Source organism: Cervus elaphus, chromosome 14 (genome assembly GCF_910594005.1).
Source record: "Cervus elaphus chromosome 14, mCerEla1.1, whole genome shotgun sequence".
Lineage (NCBI taxonomy): Eukaryota > Metazoa > Chordata > Mammalia > Artiodactyla > Cervidae > Cervus > Cervus elaphus.
This window is the reverse complement of record NC_057828.1, coordinates 21,770,421-21,783,106: the sequence shown is the minus strand read 5'-3', so window position 1 is coordinate 21,783,106 and position 12,686 is coordinate 21,770,421. Positions and strand designations below refer to the sequence as shown.

Here is a 12,686-nt window from a genome sequence, read left to right as displayed (position 1 = left end):
AGGAACAAGTTTTCTATTTTCTAACTTTTATGACCATTTTATATTTGGGATGAATTACAAACTTTATATGTGTGTGCGTGTATATAATATTATACTCAACACAAGTGTATTCACACTGATAGTAGAGTTTCTTATGAATCAGTTGTTTTTTAAGGGAATATTATAGGCATATACACTTGCTCACTTGGAGAGATAAGCATTCTACTTTCTGTTCATACACAACAGGTTTTAGTAATAACTTTGAACCTATTGACACATTTAAGGTATATTTAAATCAAGTTCTTATTATATAGTATGCTCTTATGTTTAGTAACGTATCTTCAACATGCCTTCTTTCTTCTTCCAGAACTGGGAGGGGAAGAATAATGATCTTGGCATCAGAAGACAGAGGTTCTGACCTTGACGCTGCTGCTGGACCTAAGTGATGTTTACACTCTGCCCAACAGCAGCCCCCTCTGTCCAGCCCCCTCTGTACAATGGGCTTATCCTATCAGAGGCTTTTCCCAGGGGACCTAGGACACTGATCAGTTCCTTTCTCATTTATTCCTTTTCCTTCTGTCTCCTTGCCTGCCTCCCTACTTAGTCAAGCCTGATATTTTCTGGGAGAGTTCTAATGATGTCAATGTCAGTCCTTTATGTTCGACAAAGAGTTAGGATGAGTGGGTAACTTCAAACCGATTGCAGAATTAGAAGGGAAATGACAGAGACTCTGCAGTTCTTAATATAAAGGCATTGATTACAAATGTGAGGTTAGATGTAAGCCAATTGAGAGGATCTTAACAGGATAATGCTTTGAGATCAGTTAGAATCACTGTTTCAATCATTCCTGAAGACTGAGGTTAAACCCTATATTTTATTTTAAAAAATAAAATAATAAAGAAATTGTTTCTCCTATTCGTAAGATCAAACTGTTTAGTCTTTGATCCAAGGTGCTCCCTACTAGAAGTTTTAAACAGAGTCAGAAATTCATTTGCAGGAAATTAAATGTGAAATGTTAGTTTTAGAATTTCCAAAGAGTTCCGTTAGGTTTGGGGTAAGCACATTCGCTCTTCTATCTGTTGGATAAAATAAAAATTAACTTTAATTTTATAAATCTTAGAGATCCTTATTTTTGTTTAAAATATTGTCCTAAACAAAACAACAAATGTCAATTTCCTACCAGAGGAGAAGCATCCTGTGTCTATTTCCAGATCTCCGTTAGACCGTTGGATTTTCATCCATATTTAACAGATTTAACAAATGTTCAGTTTCATGGGGTCACTGTGTCACAATTTCTGTGTTAGAACTTTATTTTCAGAAGCTCCTTTAAGTGGGCAAAAAGCATGGCATGTTGGATTAATTTACTCTCTTTCATCCATCCACTGGTTTGGTTGGCAGCTCAAAACTCATTTTGGAGGTTAAGACACTTAAAAAAATTAGAATTTCTCAGCACTATAGCAAAATCTTGAGTCGGAAAAGTCCCCTTCTCTGCTACTTCCCTTCCCCTGGCTGGCTTTCTTTTAAAAATGGGTTCTTCTGCTGTGTCCCTAGGTAGCAGTCTCGACTCTGCCCGTGTGGGGTCCCTTACCAGATGGCCCTCTTAATAAATGCCTCACTCTTCCCCACCCTCACCTTCTTGATCCAAATGTGAAATGCCAGCAAATAAATAAGAGCATTGTACTCTGATGAGTTCTCTTGAGATGGAGGAGAGCCCGGGGGAGGGAAAGCTAGAAATGGCTTTTCTTTTTGCTAGACGGCTCCTAATTACTTGGCCAGTAGGTAGAAGACACCGTTGAGACAATAGAGACTTTAAAGGTAAAGAAAGAGAACAAATTCTCCATCTTATTCCAAATGCCTTTGCTAACAGGAAAAATGTGCTTGGATTGTTGGAGTCCATTTGAAATATCCTGCATGATCTCTGCCTGGGGACCACAGACTTTGGACTCTGGGTGGTGACGGCTGTGTGTGCATTTCGCCGCCACACTCAGAGTGCAGGGGAAATGAGTGGGTAATGGAACAGAGCAGCCAGTTCTTTAATTGAATTAAAAGCTGGGTGACATCAGTGCAGACACCTGTCCAATTACAGACAGGCGAAGGTGTTTACCATTGCTGCACACGCGATTCGAAGATGACAGAAATCTTTCCGCCCACAGATTAACATAATGAAGGGGAACCAGGACAGTGGATACAGGCCAAACACCTAGGTTGGCAGCTGAGGGGGGCTGGTGGGGGGCTGTTGGCTCTGGGATGTAAATAGAAACAGAGTCTCTTTTCTTCTCCAAACTGTTGGGCTTTGAAAAAGATGCCATTTTGCTTTACATCTCAGGCTTGGATTCCAGGCCGAGCATTTATACTTGTCTGCATCGAGTCAGAGGAGTTAATCATAAAATCTCAACGTCAAAGCCGACTCCTCTGCCGTTTTCCTGCTTCTCAGCATACAGAGTTTTATTAGAGGCACAAAAGCTTGCCCAGCTGGTGTCAGCTCCACAGTGATTTTCTCTTAGTCAGACTGCCTTCAATTTTGAATATTTCTCTTCTGCTCCTTTGAAACTTGAGGTTAGAGGACAGGAAACAAAGTGTGAGAAATAATAATGTATGAGTCAAAAGAAACAGTGTCTGTTCCTCTGCGGGCACCTGGGAAAGGGGAGGATGGCAGTGGGCATCTCTTATAATAAAGGAGACAGCTTTGAGCTAAGAAGATGAAAAGTCTTGTTTTTTTGGTCAAACATCAAAGGTCCACCTTTGGTAAAACATTGCGATAACTGCTAGAAAAGAGGACAAGTAAAGAAGTAAAAAGACACACCCTCTGCTTTTAGGAAATTCCCCCAAATTATTGCAAGGGACTTCTAAATTGTTCTCCAGGAGAAGGTTTTTCTGCTCTGCTAGGTGGAAATCTTCAGAGCACAGAGTCTGGAACCATATGCACTAGGCTCTTAAATTTCCTCCTGTGATGCGCTGTCTCCACTCATATCAAGTTCCTGCCCCTGCTCTTTCAGCCAGGGCTTCCTGCACGCGCCAACGTCTACAGGCCTGTCATTCAAAGGGAATATACTTACTTAACTTCAAACTCCCTTGGTGTGGCCCGTCAGGATTTCTCAATGTTAAGCATTAATGCAAAATGCATTATCGCTTAGCACTGAGAGTCCTGGCCCTGCTGGTGCCAATGGTTTTAATCCAGATACCAAGGCTCCTGTGTTTCATGGGATCCTAACACTTTTAAGACATCAATAATGCTTCCTATATGCTCATGGAATGTTTTGTCAGCTCACCCTCTTCCATTATCAAAAGAGACTGGCAGGTTTCCTGACATGGTTGGGACCATTTTTGATTTCACAGAGTTTTGTGGCTGGAAAAGAACCTGAGAGGTCATCTGCCCTGTCTCCATGTAGAAACAGTCTAAGATTCAAAGGGGAAAAAGAAGACTCCTCTGTGATGTCTGCTGGAGACAGCGGTTCATGTCTAAACCAGTCTTAAAAGTTGTCATTGTCAGGATAGACTTCTTTATTTTCAACCCCCTAAGTGTTATCAAGGAGACTACCCCACTTTATCTTACTGGGTTTTCTGTGGACATAGAATATATGTCATATTTTTCGCTCTGGGATTCCTTTATAAATATATCACTGTATATATTTTTCAGTATTCTTTTAAATATAATATTTTTCAATGTATTTTCAATGATTTTCTTGTCATCTCTTTATCTTTAACTAAATGTAGTGTGTTTAATTTCTCAGTCATGTCCAACAATTTGCGACCCCATGGACCATAGCCCGCCAGGCTCCTCTGTCTGTGGGGATTCTTCAGGCAAGAGTATTGGAGTGGGTTGCCATACCCTCCTCCAGGGGATCTTCCCAACCCAGTGATCTAACCCAGGTCTCCCACATTACAGGCAGATTCTTTACTGACTGAGCCACCGGGAAAGCTTATAGATCTCCTATCATTTTGGACTGGAAGGTCTGGATCTGAATTTTATAGATGTCTTTGTCCACTTGGCATGTGTGCAAGCATTCTGCTTTATGTCTTTAATCTATGTGTTATTGTTATCATTAGAGTTCTTCTAGTTCTAATATTTTCTTAGATTAGAAACTTTGTAATGATCAGTTATGTTCTATAGCACTTTTCCTAGAGGCATATAGGAGGAGAGTTGATAAATACCTTTATATGTGTGTGTGCATTTTAACTAATTTTTATTGGCATGTAGTTGATTTATAATGTTGTGTTAGATTCTGCTGTACGGCAAAGTGAATCAAGTACATTTACGTATATTCACTCATTTTTAGATTCTTTTCCTATGTAGGTCATTACTAGTATTGAGTAGAGTTTGTTTTCTACATCTGTGACTCTATTCCTGCTTTTTAAATAAGTGCATTTGTACCATATTTTAATATCTCATATATAAGTGATATTATATGATATGTGTCTTTCTCTGACTTACTTTCACTCAACATGGCAGACTCTAGGTCTGCCCATATCACTACAAATGGCATTATTTCATTCTTTATATGGCTCAGTAATATGAGTATCTTTTGATGATGATAATGTTGTTGCAGCAGTACTGCTTTTTTTTCTGGGGAGTATATAATCTAAGGATGATTCTGACACTTAAAGGAGTGCCATTTGGCCAATCACTTTGGTCTCTAGGGATATGTCTAAGAAAGGCTACCTTGACTAGTCTTGTAGAGATTATCTTTATTCTTTGGTAATAGCAGAAGTTTTTATAATCATCAACTTTAATCCATCCTGATAAACTCTCCATACTGAGAAACAGAATATAGAGACTGCATGCCCCAACAACAAGATGACTTTGTCATTATTCTTCTTTAGCAAGAACCACTTGGCTAACCAGCCCCTTCTCCTACCCCAGCCTAACTGTCATCTGACAAGAGAGAAAATGCTCAATCATTGCATTGCTTTTCTTACTGAAATGGATAATACTAACCTGTATTTAGGGGAAATTATTCCAATGGTTTGACAAACGTTGTCACTGAGACACAACATTATAAGCAAGATCCCCACTGCATATAGGAAAGAAATGCCACCTTAGCCTCTCAAAGTACGGCATGTTTTTTTTGAAAGTGATTTACAAGCTCCCCACCCACCCCAAACTTTCTCCCTGTGATTTGAAGTTGGCAAAAGCCAAAACACCAACTTTCTTCTTCTCTGTTTCCTATTTTTCAGCTCTCATTTCTCAGGGCTTATTATTTTTTCACCTGCCTGGAGATAGGAAATGTGAGCACTTTGATAAATGGCTTGAAAGATGATCTAGTTTCTCTCCAGCATCTTTCTTTAAGAATCCTGGGACTTTTCTATGAAATACAATTTGGTAAACTCCTCTACCAAAGCAAAACGCTAAAAAATGCAATTTTTTTGAGAGAAGTATTGCCTGTTTTTTAAGGTCCTAAAGGTTTAAGGGGGAAGAAATTAGCAAAGGAACTCCATGATACACATATACACACAAAAGGACTCCTTTAGTAAAGGCAAGAAAGATTGAATAAAGCATTGAAGACCATTTAGTGAATGCGAGCTTGGTATCTGGTTTGACATGATCTTTCTTAAAGTCTCCACTAATACCTCTCTTATTAAGTTGTTATAATAGTCACGGTTCCAACACTGCACTTCAGCTATGATTTGAAAAGAAATAATGTCTCAGGGTAAGTATTTTGCAATATAAGAGAGCTGTTTTTTGTGTTTCCCAATTATAATATTATCCAGACGAATGACACAATGTCACACTAAAGATATCAGAGTACCAAACTGTATGCAACCACAGTGTCTTTTGGAACACAATATACCTTTGCCCCAGCTATGTCAGAGCCACCTGTGACAGGCCATGCGCCTAGGGTTGTTCAGTGATGACCAAGGGAAACTAATCTCATGTCATAAAGCATTTTCTTGCTCACTATAGTATTAAAACTTTCACTTTCTGGGGCTGATTCATTTCTTGTTAGTGTGGCATTATACTAATTCAGATGAGCAATTTACCTTATTTAGACTTGCAGTAGATTTGAACTTGACAATAGCAAAGATGAGACAAATGCCCAAGATTTTCAAAGGATAAAATGGCCAGGATTTATCTTCCAAGGATACCTTAATTTTGGAATAAGGATTTACAGTTGATGACAGAGGCATTAAGAGTAGGGAAAATGGTAATACTGTATATATAGTTGTCCCAGTCTCCTAATTTATCCCTCCCCTGCTTTTCACCTTTGGTATCTGTGCAGTTGTTTTCTAGATCTGTGATTCTGTTTTGTAAATAAGTTCATGTGTACCATTTTTTTTAAGATTACACATCTAAGTGATACTATATGTTGTCTTTCTCTGTCTGACTTCATATAGTATAATAATCTCTAGATCCATCCATGATTAACATATACATAGTATTATGTATAAAATAGACAAGTAATAAGGACTTACTATATTGCACAGGGAACTCTACTCAATGTTGTGTAATAAACTATATGGGAAAGGAATCTAAAGAGGAGTGGATACATGTATACGTATAACTGATTCACTTTGCTGGACACCTGAAATTAACAAAACATTGTACAGCAATTATAATAAAATATTTTTAAAAAAGAAATGGGAAAGATGAAGCTTGCAAATAGTTTTGGCTATCAGGTTTGGCAAATAGTTTTGGACTGGAGCAGGTTGAGAGTGAAATGTTATTCGTATCTGAATATCTAGGTAGGATACAAGTCTGGTGAGTAGAAATGGAGAACTAGAGCTTGGAGGAGAGGTATGAAGTCTACAGATACAGCTACGACGTGAGGCTTAATGAGCTAACAAAGGCAGGTGTTCAGAAGAAGAAAGAAGTCTACACACCCCATCTTGAAAAAGAAAAAAAGCTATTTAAGGGACTGTGAAAGGAAGATGGGTTGGCCAAGGAAAGCAAGGAGCTCTCATTAATTTAGACCTCCTAAGAAGGAATTCAGTGGCCGAGAGGGCTGCTGAGGGAGGCAAAGTCCAATAGTAGACTTAGGACTGAATAAGGATAGAAGAAGGGTTAATTGGTCTGGTGTGTAAGGGATCACTAGTGAACTTTAAAAAGTAGGAAGTCAAGAAATACCTGGACTAACAGTCAAATTTGGCCTTGGAGTACAGAATGAAGCAGGGCAAAGGCTAATAGAGTTTTGCCAAGAGAATGCACTGGTTGTAGCAAACACTATCTTCTAACAATACAAGAGAAGACTCTACACATGGACATCACCAGACGGTCAATAACAAAATCAGATTGGTTATATTCTTTGCAGCCAAAGATGGAGAAACTCTATACAGTTAGCAAAAACAAGACCGGAAGCTGACTGTGGCTCAGATCATGAACTCCTTATTGCCAAATTCAGACTTAAATTGAAGAAAGTAGGGAAAACCACTAGACCATTCAAGTATGACCTAAATCAGATCCCTTATGACTATACAGTAGAAGTGACAAATAAGGGATTAGATCTGATAGACAGAGTGCCTAAAGAACTATGGATGGAGGTTTGTGACATTGTACAGGAGGTGGTGATCAAGACCATTGCCAAGAAAAAGAAATGCAAAAAGACAAAATGGTTGTCTGAGGAGGCCTTACAAATAGCTATGAAAAGAAGAGAAGCAAAAGGCAAAGGAGAAAAGGAAAGATATTCCCATTTGGATGCAGAGATCCAACGAATAGCAAGGAGAGACAAGAAAGCCTTCCTCAGTGATCAGTGCAAAGAAATAGAGGAAAAGAATAGAATGGGAAAGAGTAGAGATATCTTCAAGAAAATTAGAGATACCAAAGGACCATTTTATGCAATCATGGGCAAAATAAAGGACAAAAATGGTACGGACCTAACAGAAGCAGAGGATATTAAGAAGAGGTGGCAAGAATACACAGAACTATATAAAAAAGATCTTCACGACCCAGATAATCACAATGGTGTGATCACTCACCTAGAGCAGGACATCCTGGAATGCCAAGTCAAGTGGGCCTTAGGAAGAATCACTGTGAACAAAGCTAGTGGAGGTGATGGACTCCAGTTGAGCTATTTCAAATCCTAAAAGATGATGCTGGGAAAGTGCTGCACTCAATATGCCAGCAAATCTGGAAAACTCAGCAGTGGCCACAGGACTGGAAAAGGTCAGTTTTCATTCCAATCCCAAAGAAAGAAAATGCCAAAGAATGTTCAAACTACTACACAATTGCACTCATCTCACACACTAGCAAAGTAATGCTAAAAATTCTCCAAGCCAGGCTTCAGCAATATGTGAACCGTGAACTTCCAGATGTTCAAAGTGGATTTAGAAAAGGCAGAGGAACCAGAGATCAGATTGCCAACATCCCTGGATCATCAAAAAACAAGAGAGTTCCAGAAAAACATCTACTTCTGCTTTATTGACTATGCCATCTACTTCTGCTTTATTGACTATGCCAAAGCCTTTGACTTGTGGATCACAACAAACTGTGGAAGATTTTGAAAGAGATGGGAATACCAGACCACCTCACCTGCCGCCTGAGAAATCTGTATGCAGGTCATAAACAACAGTTAGAACTGGACATGGAAAAACAGACTGGTTTCCAGATCAGGAAAGGGGTACATCAAGGCTGTATATTGTCACCCTGCTTATTTAACCTATATGCAGATTACATCATGAGAAATGCTTGACTGCATGAAGCACAAACTGGAAACAAGATTGCCAGGAGAAATATCAATAACCTCAGATATGCAGATGACACCACCCTTATGGCAGAAAGTGAAGAAGAACTAAAGAGTCTCTTGATGAAAGTGAAAGAGGAGAGTGCAACAGTTGGCTTAAAGCTCAACATTCAGAAAACTAAGATCATGGCATCCTGTGCCATCAGTTCATGGCAAATACATGGGAAACAGTGATAGACTTTAATTTTTGGGGCTCCAAAATCACTGCAGATGGTGATTGCAGCCATGAAATTGAAAGATGCTTATTCCTTGGAAGGAAAGCTATGACCAATCTAGGCTGCATATTAAAAAGCAGAGACATTACTTTGCCAACAAAAGTCTGTCTTGTCAAAGCTATGGTTTTTCCAGTAGTCATGTATGGATGTGAGAGTTGGACTATAAAGAAAGCTGAGTGCCGAAGAATTGATGCTTTTGAACTGTGGTGCTGGAGAAGACTCTCTAGAGTCCCTTGGATAGCACGGAGATCCAACTAGTCCATCCTAAATGAAATCAGTCCTGAATAGTCATTGGAAGGACTCATGCTGAAACTGAAACTCTAATACTTTGGCCACCTGATGTGAAGAACTGATTAATTTGAAAAAAACCCGATGCTGAGAAATATTGAAGGTGGGAGGAGAAGGGAATGACAGAGCATGAGATGGTTGGATGACATCACCAACTCAGTGGACATGAGTTTGAGTAATCTCTGGGAGTTGGTGATGGACAGGGAAGCCTGGTGTGCTGTAGTCCATTGGGTCGCAAAGAGTCGGACACAACTGCAGACTGAACTGAACTGAGCTGAGTGATCTTTAAAAGATAAAAATCATTGTTTAATAACAGAGTGCAGACAGAAACTGGATTGCAATGACCACATAGCTTTGGCTGTCATGGCACTGTGCTAGAGTTCTCTCCTCCTCTGTCTCTGTGTTGAGAACATTATATTCCTAAGCTCATTTAATCCTGATTGTAACACTTTGGGATGAATATTGTAATACCCCCATCTCATAGTCCTATGATACTGTATTATTCCTGTGAGACCTCTCCTTCAAGATAGGTGCTGTTATTATCTATCTGCAGTGCCTTAGAAGATTAAGGCACAGAAATCTTATCAACCTGCCCAAACCCATACCATAAAACAGTAGTAGAATTTGCATCTGGACCCAAGCAGTCTTTCCTGAGCATCGTTGCTCTTAATCACAAAATCCCTACATGTTGAATTTGCAGATGTATGCTATAAGCCTTCCTTTAAGACTTTTGGAAGAAGAGAAATAATCCCTTTTTAAAAGGTGAGTTTAGAATGTGGGTCATGATCTGGGAGATTCAAGAAATGATAGTCACAGTGGCAGGAGTGAGAGAAAGCAGAAGGTGACAACGTGAAGGTGTTTTGAAATCATAGCAGCATTTGGCGTGAGATGGTCACATGCGTTGTGTGTCAGTTCGTTGGCTTCCTGGCATCTTTGGCCCCAGGCAAGGATGGTGGTGCCAAATGCAGCCGAGAGGGTTGCGTGGCCTAGGGGGATGCTTGGGGACCTGCTAGATTCAAGAGTTACAGGCAGCACTGGGGACCCAGGGCCAGTGTGAAGGGCCAGAGCAAACAGGGGCTGTGGTCTTTACTTCATCCTGGTCTTTGCTCTTTTAATTTCTTTATCCTTTCTATCAGGGAAAGGGAATAGGCAAACATGCATTTTAAAATTTGTTGTTGAATGATGAAAGCCATCAGCTGTCACATTATAACAATCAAAGTTTACTCAATGAAAGGATACCGTGAGTAGAACCATCTTTTTGTAAGCATGATGACAATCCATGTGATTGGGGATAAAAACAGCTCTAAAAGCCACAATGAGAAACATGGGTGAGCAAATACACAAATGATATTTTTGATACTTCCTTAATTCAGGGGATTAACTAAATAAAGAGCTTCTGTCTTGATTACAAACACCAGTAAACAAAATGTGCTTTCATTTCTGCAGGCACCTTTAATTGCCGAACAAATCTTATATATCCACCACCAAATCAGGTTAATTCAACACTTCTGTGGGCAATGCTTCTGTTTAAGGCAGGTGTCTTAATTAAATAAACTAATAATTTTGCAAGGAGAAGTACAAAAGCATAATTATCTAATTGGCTAATTGTTCAACTGTGTGGATTTGCATATTCGTTTTAGCTGCAACATGAATAAATAGTTTGTATACATGTATCCTACTGTTAAAATAATGAAATCACTCTTGGGAGTAGCATCTCCTAACATGTGTTAATAGATGTCACATAAGATGGACTCTCTAGCTAAACACGGTTGAAAAATGCAAGGTAAAAGAAAATGAAGGTGTTTTGTCTCCCCAGGAGAACTAGGATCCCAGAATGGGATGGTGTCTGTCTTTACTATCAGATACACTGGGTTCTGCTCTATGAACTATATATGTGGAACTCCCCATTTTTTCAGGAGAAACATCTCAGGGCGTTAGTGTCCTGAGAAGTTCGTTGGGGAAAATGCTATTTAAAGCTGTCTTAACAAGAAGTTGGTCTCACAATTTTTTCTCACTAGTTGCTGTATTCTACAGTCAACACATGGGCAGGAAAATGGGTTTAAGCAGCATATGTTTTTGTTTTTTATCCTCTGTGTCTCTACCTTTTTGTCTCACACGTATACAGACACACAGTCCTCTTCATGGCTTGTGGTAAACATGCAGACCTCCCTTTGTCCCCTTTTATCACAGGCACACTGACAGGCTTGCTGCCCTTCAAAAACTATGCAGTAACCCTCGCTGCTTGCACGTTGGCCGGCTGTACCGAGAGCTCGCACGCATTGAACATCTCTACTCCACAAGAAGGTAAAGTAATTTCAAAGGTCTTGACTTCCACATTTCAGTCATGAATAATAAAACAGGAGAAGAGCTAAATACTGCAAGGCCATTTGCTAGAAAACCCCAACCTAATTTGATGACAAAGTGCATTGCCAGGCCATAATTGCTCCATTTTTGGGGGGGGGGGGTGCGAAAATGAATCAAACTCCATACCCTTTAATGACATGCATCTTTAATAGCGGTAATGCAGATTAATGGGCTTTTTAATTGCTGTTACATTGTTCATGCAAGAGCCTTGTCATTAATATGAAGCATCTGAAAGATTAATGAAAGCTTCCTCATTTTACTATGGCTCAGAAGTAAATCTAGAGACAGTCTGACTAAAAAGAATTGATTGTATGGCACAGTATGAAATTGAGAATCAAACGGTTGATTTCCATGGTCTCTTTTAACTGCTAAACACCAGCACGGGTAACAATTATTTCAGTGTGATGGAACCTCCAAACGCCAATCGAGGCATTATTAATCATGGCCCAGTTCCTTCCGATTCAAGTCTCACTTTTGTTGTATGTGGAGCTTGCAAACTGTTGGCATAAATTAATGTTTCAGAAAGCTTACATTAGGAAGGCAGTGGGAAAGAGAAAATATTTTAGCACTCCAAAGCGAAAGCTTTGCTCAAGCGTCAGAACACATCTCTTCAAGAAATAACAGCTCTCAAAACATTTAAAGCATTGTTACTTCGTATTTCTCTCTCCCGGATAAGACGGGTTACACATTTCTCTTGCTGTCTAGCTGTAAAGTTATTCAGAAGATTTAAAAGGTTGATCTTTAGAGGAAAAGAGGCTGCAGTCTCTCTCTGCTTCAGTATCCATCCATTCCCTTTCCCCACTTCCCTTCCTCCCACCCCCCTCTCCACCTCTTCTAAATCCTTAAAGCAAGAACCACTCACAGAGATGTGTAAAGACAATGGTCCATCTGGTATAACCAGGACAGAAGACAGAAGTTTGCAAAACCCTTCTGGTGCCCCTTTGTTCTTCATGCCTTGCACCTGACCTCACCAGAACCCTCTCACCCGGCCTACAGCGTTGGTGACGCATGTTCTGTGTTTTCTTGACATTCACTCCATCTGGTCTCCCAGTGCCAGCGCTTTTTCACAGTGTGTCTTTGCTTCTGCTGAGGCACGTGTGATCTTTATCCCCTTTTCTCGTTGCTTCCACCAACTCCAATATGGCACAGGCCATCCTATATCTCA

General features: G+C 39.8%; 1 protein-coding gene across 1 annotated transcript in view; it reads left to right on the top strand.

Moving 5' to 3' along the window:
* Positions 1 to 12,686, top strand: part of USH2A (usherin) — an 890,339-nt gene that overhangs the window by 396,556 nt on the left and 481,097 nt on the right. The window contains exon 31 of the mRNA XM_043922807.1: positions 11,348 to 11,461. Within this exon, the coding sequence (XP_043778742.1) occupies positions 11,348 to 11,461 (114 nt within the window). The remainder of the gene's footprint in view (positions 1 to 11,347; positions 11,462 to 12,686) is intronic.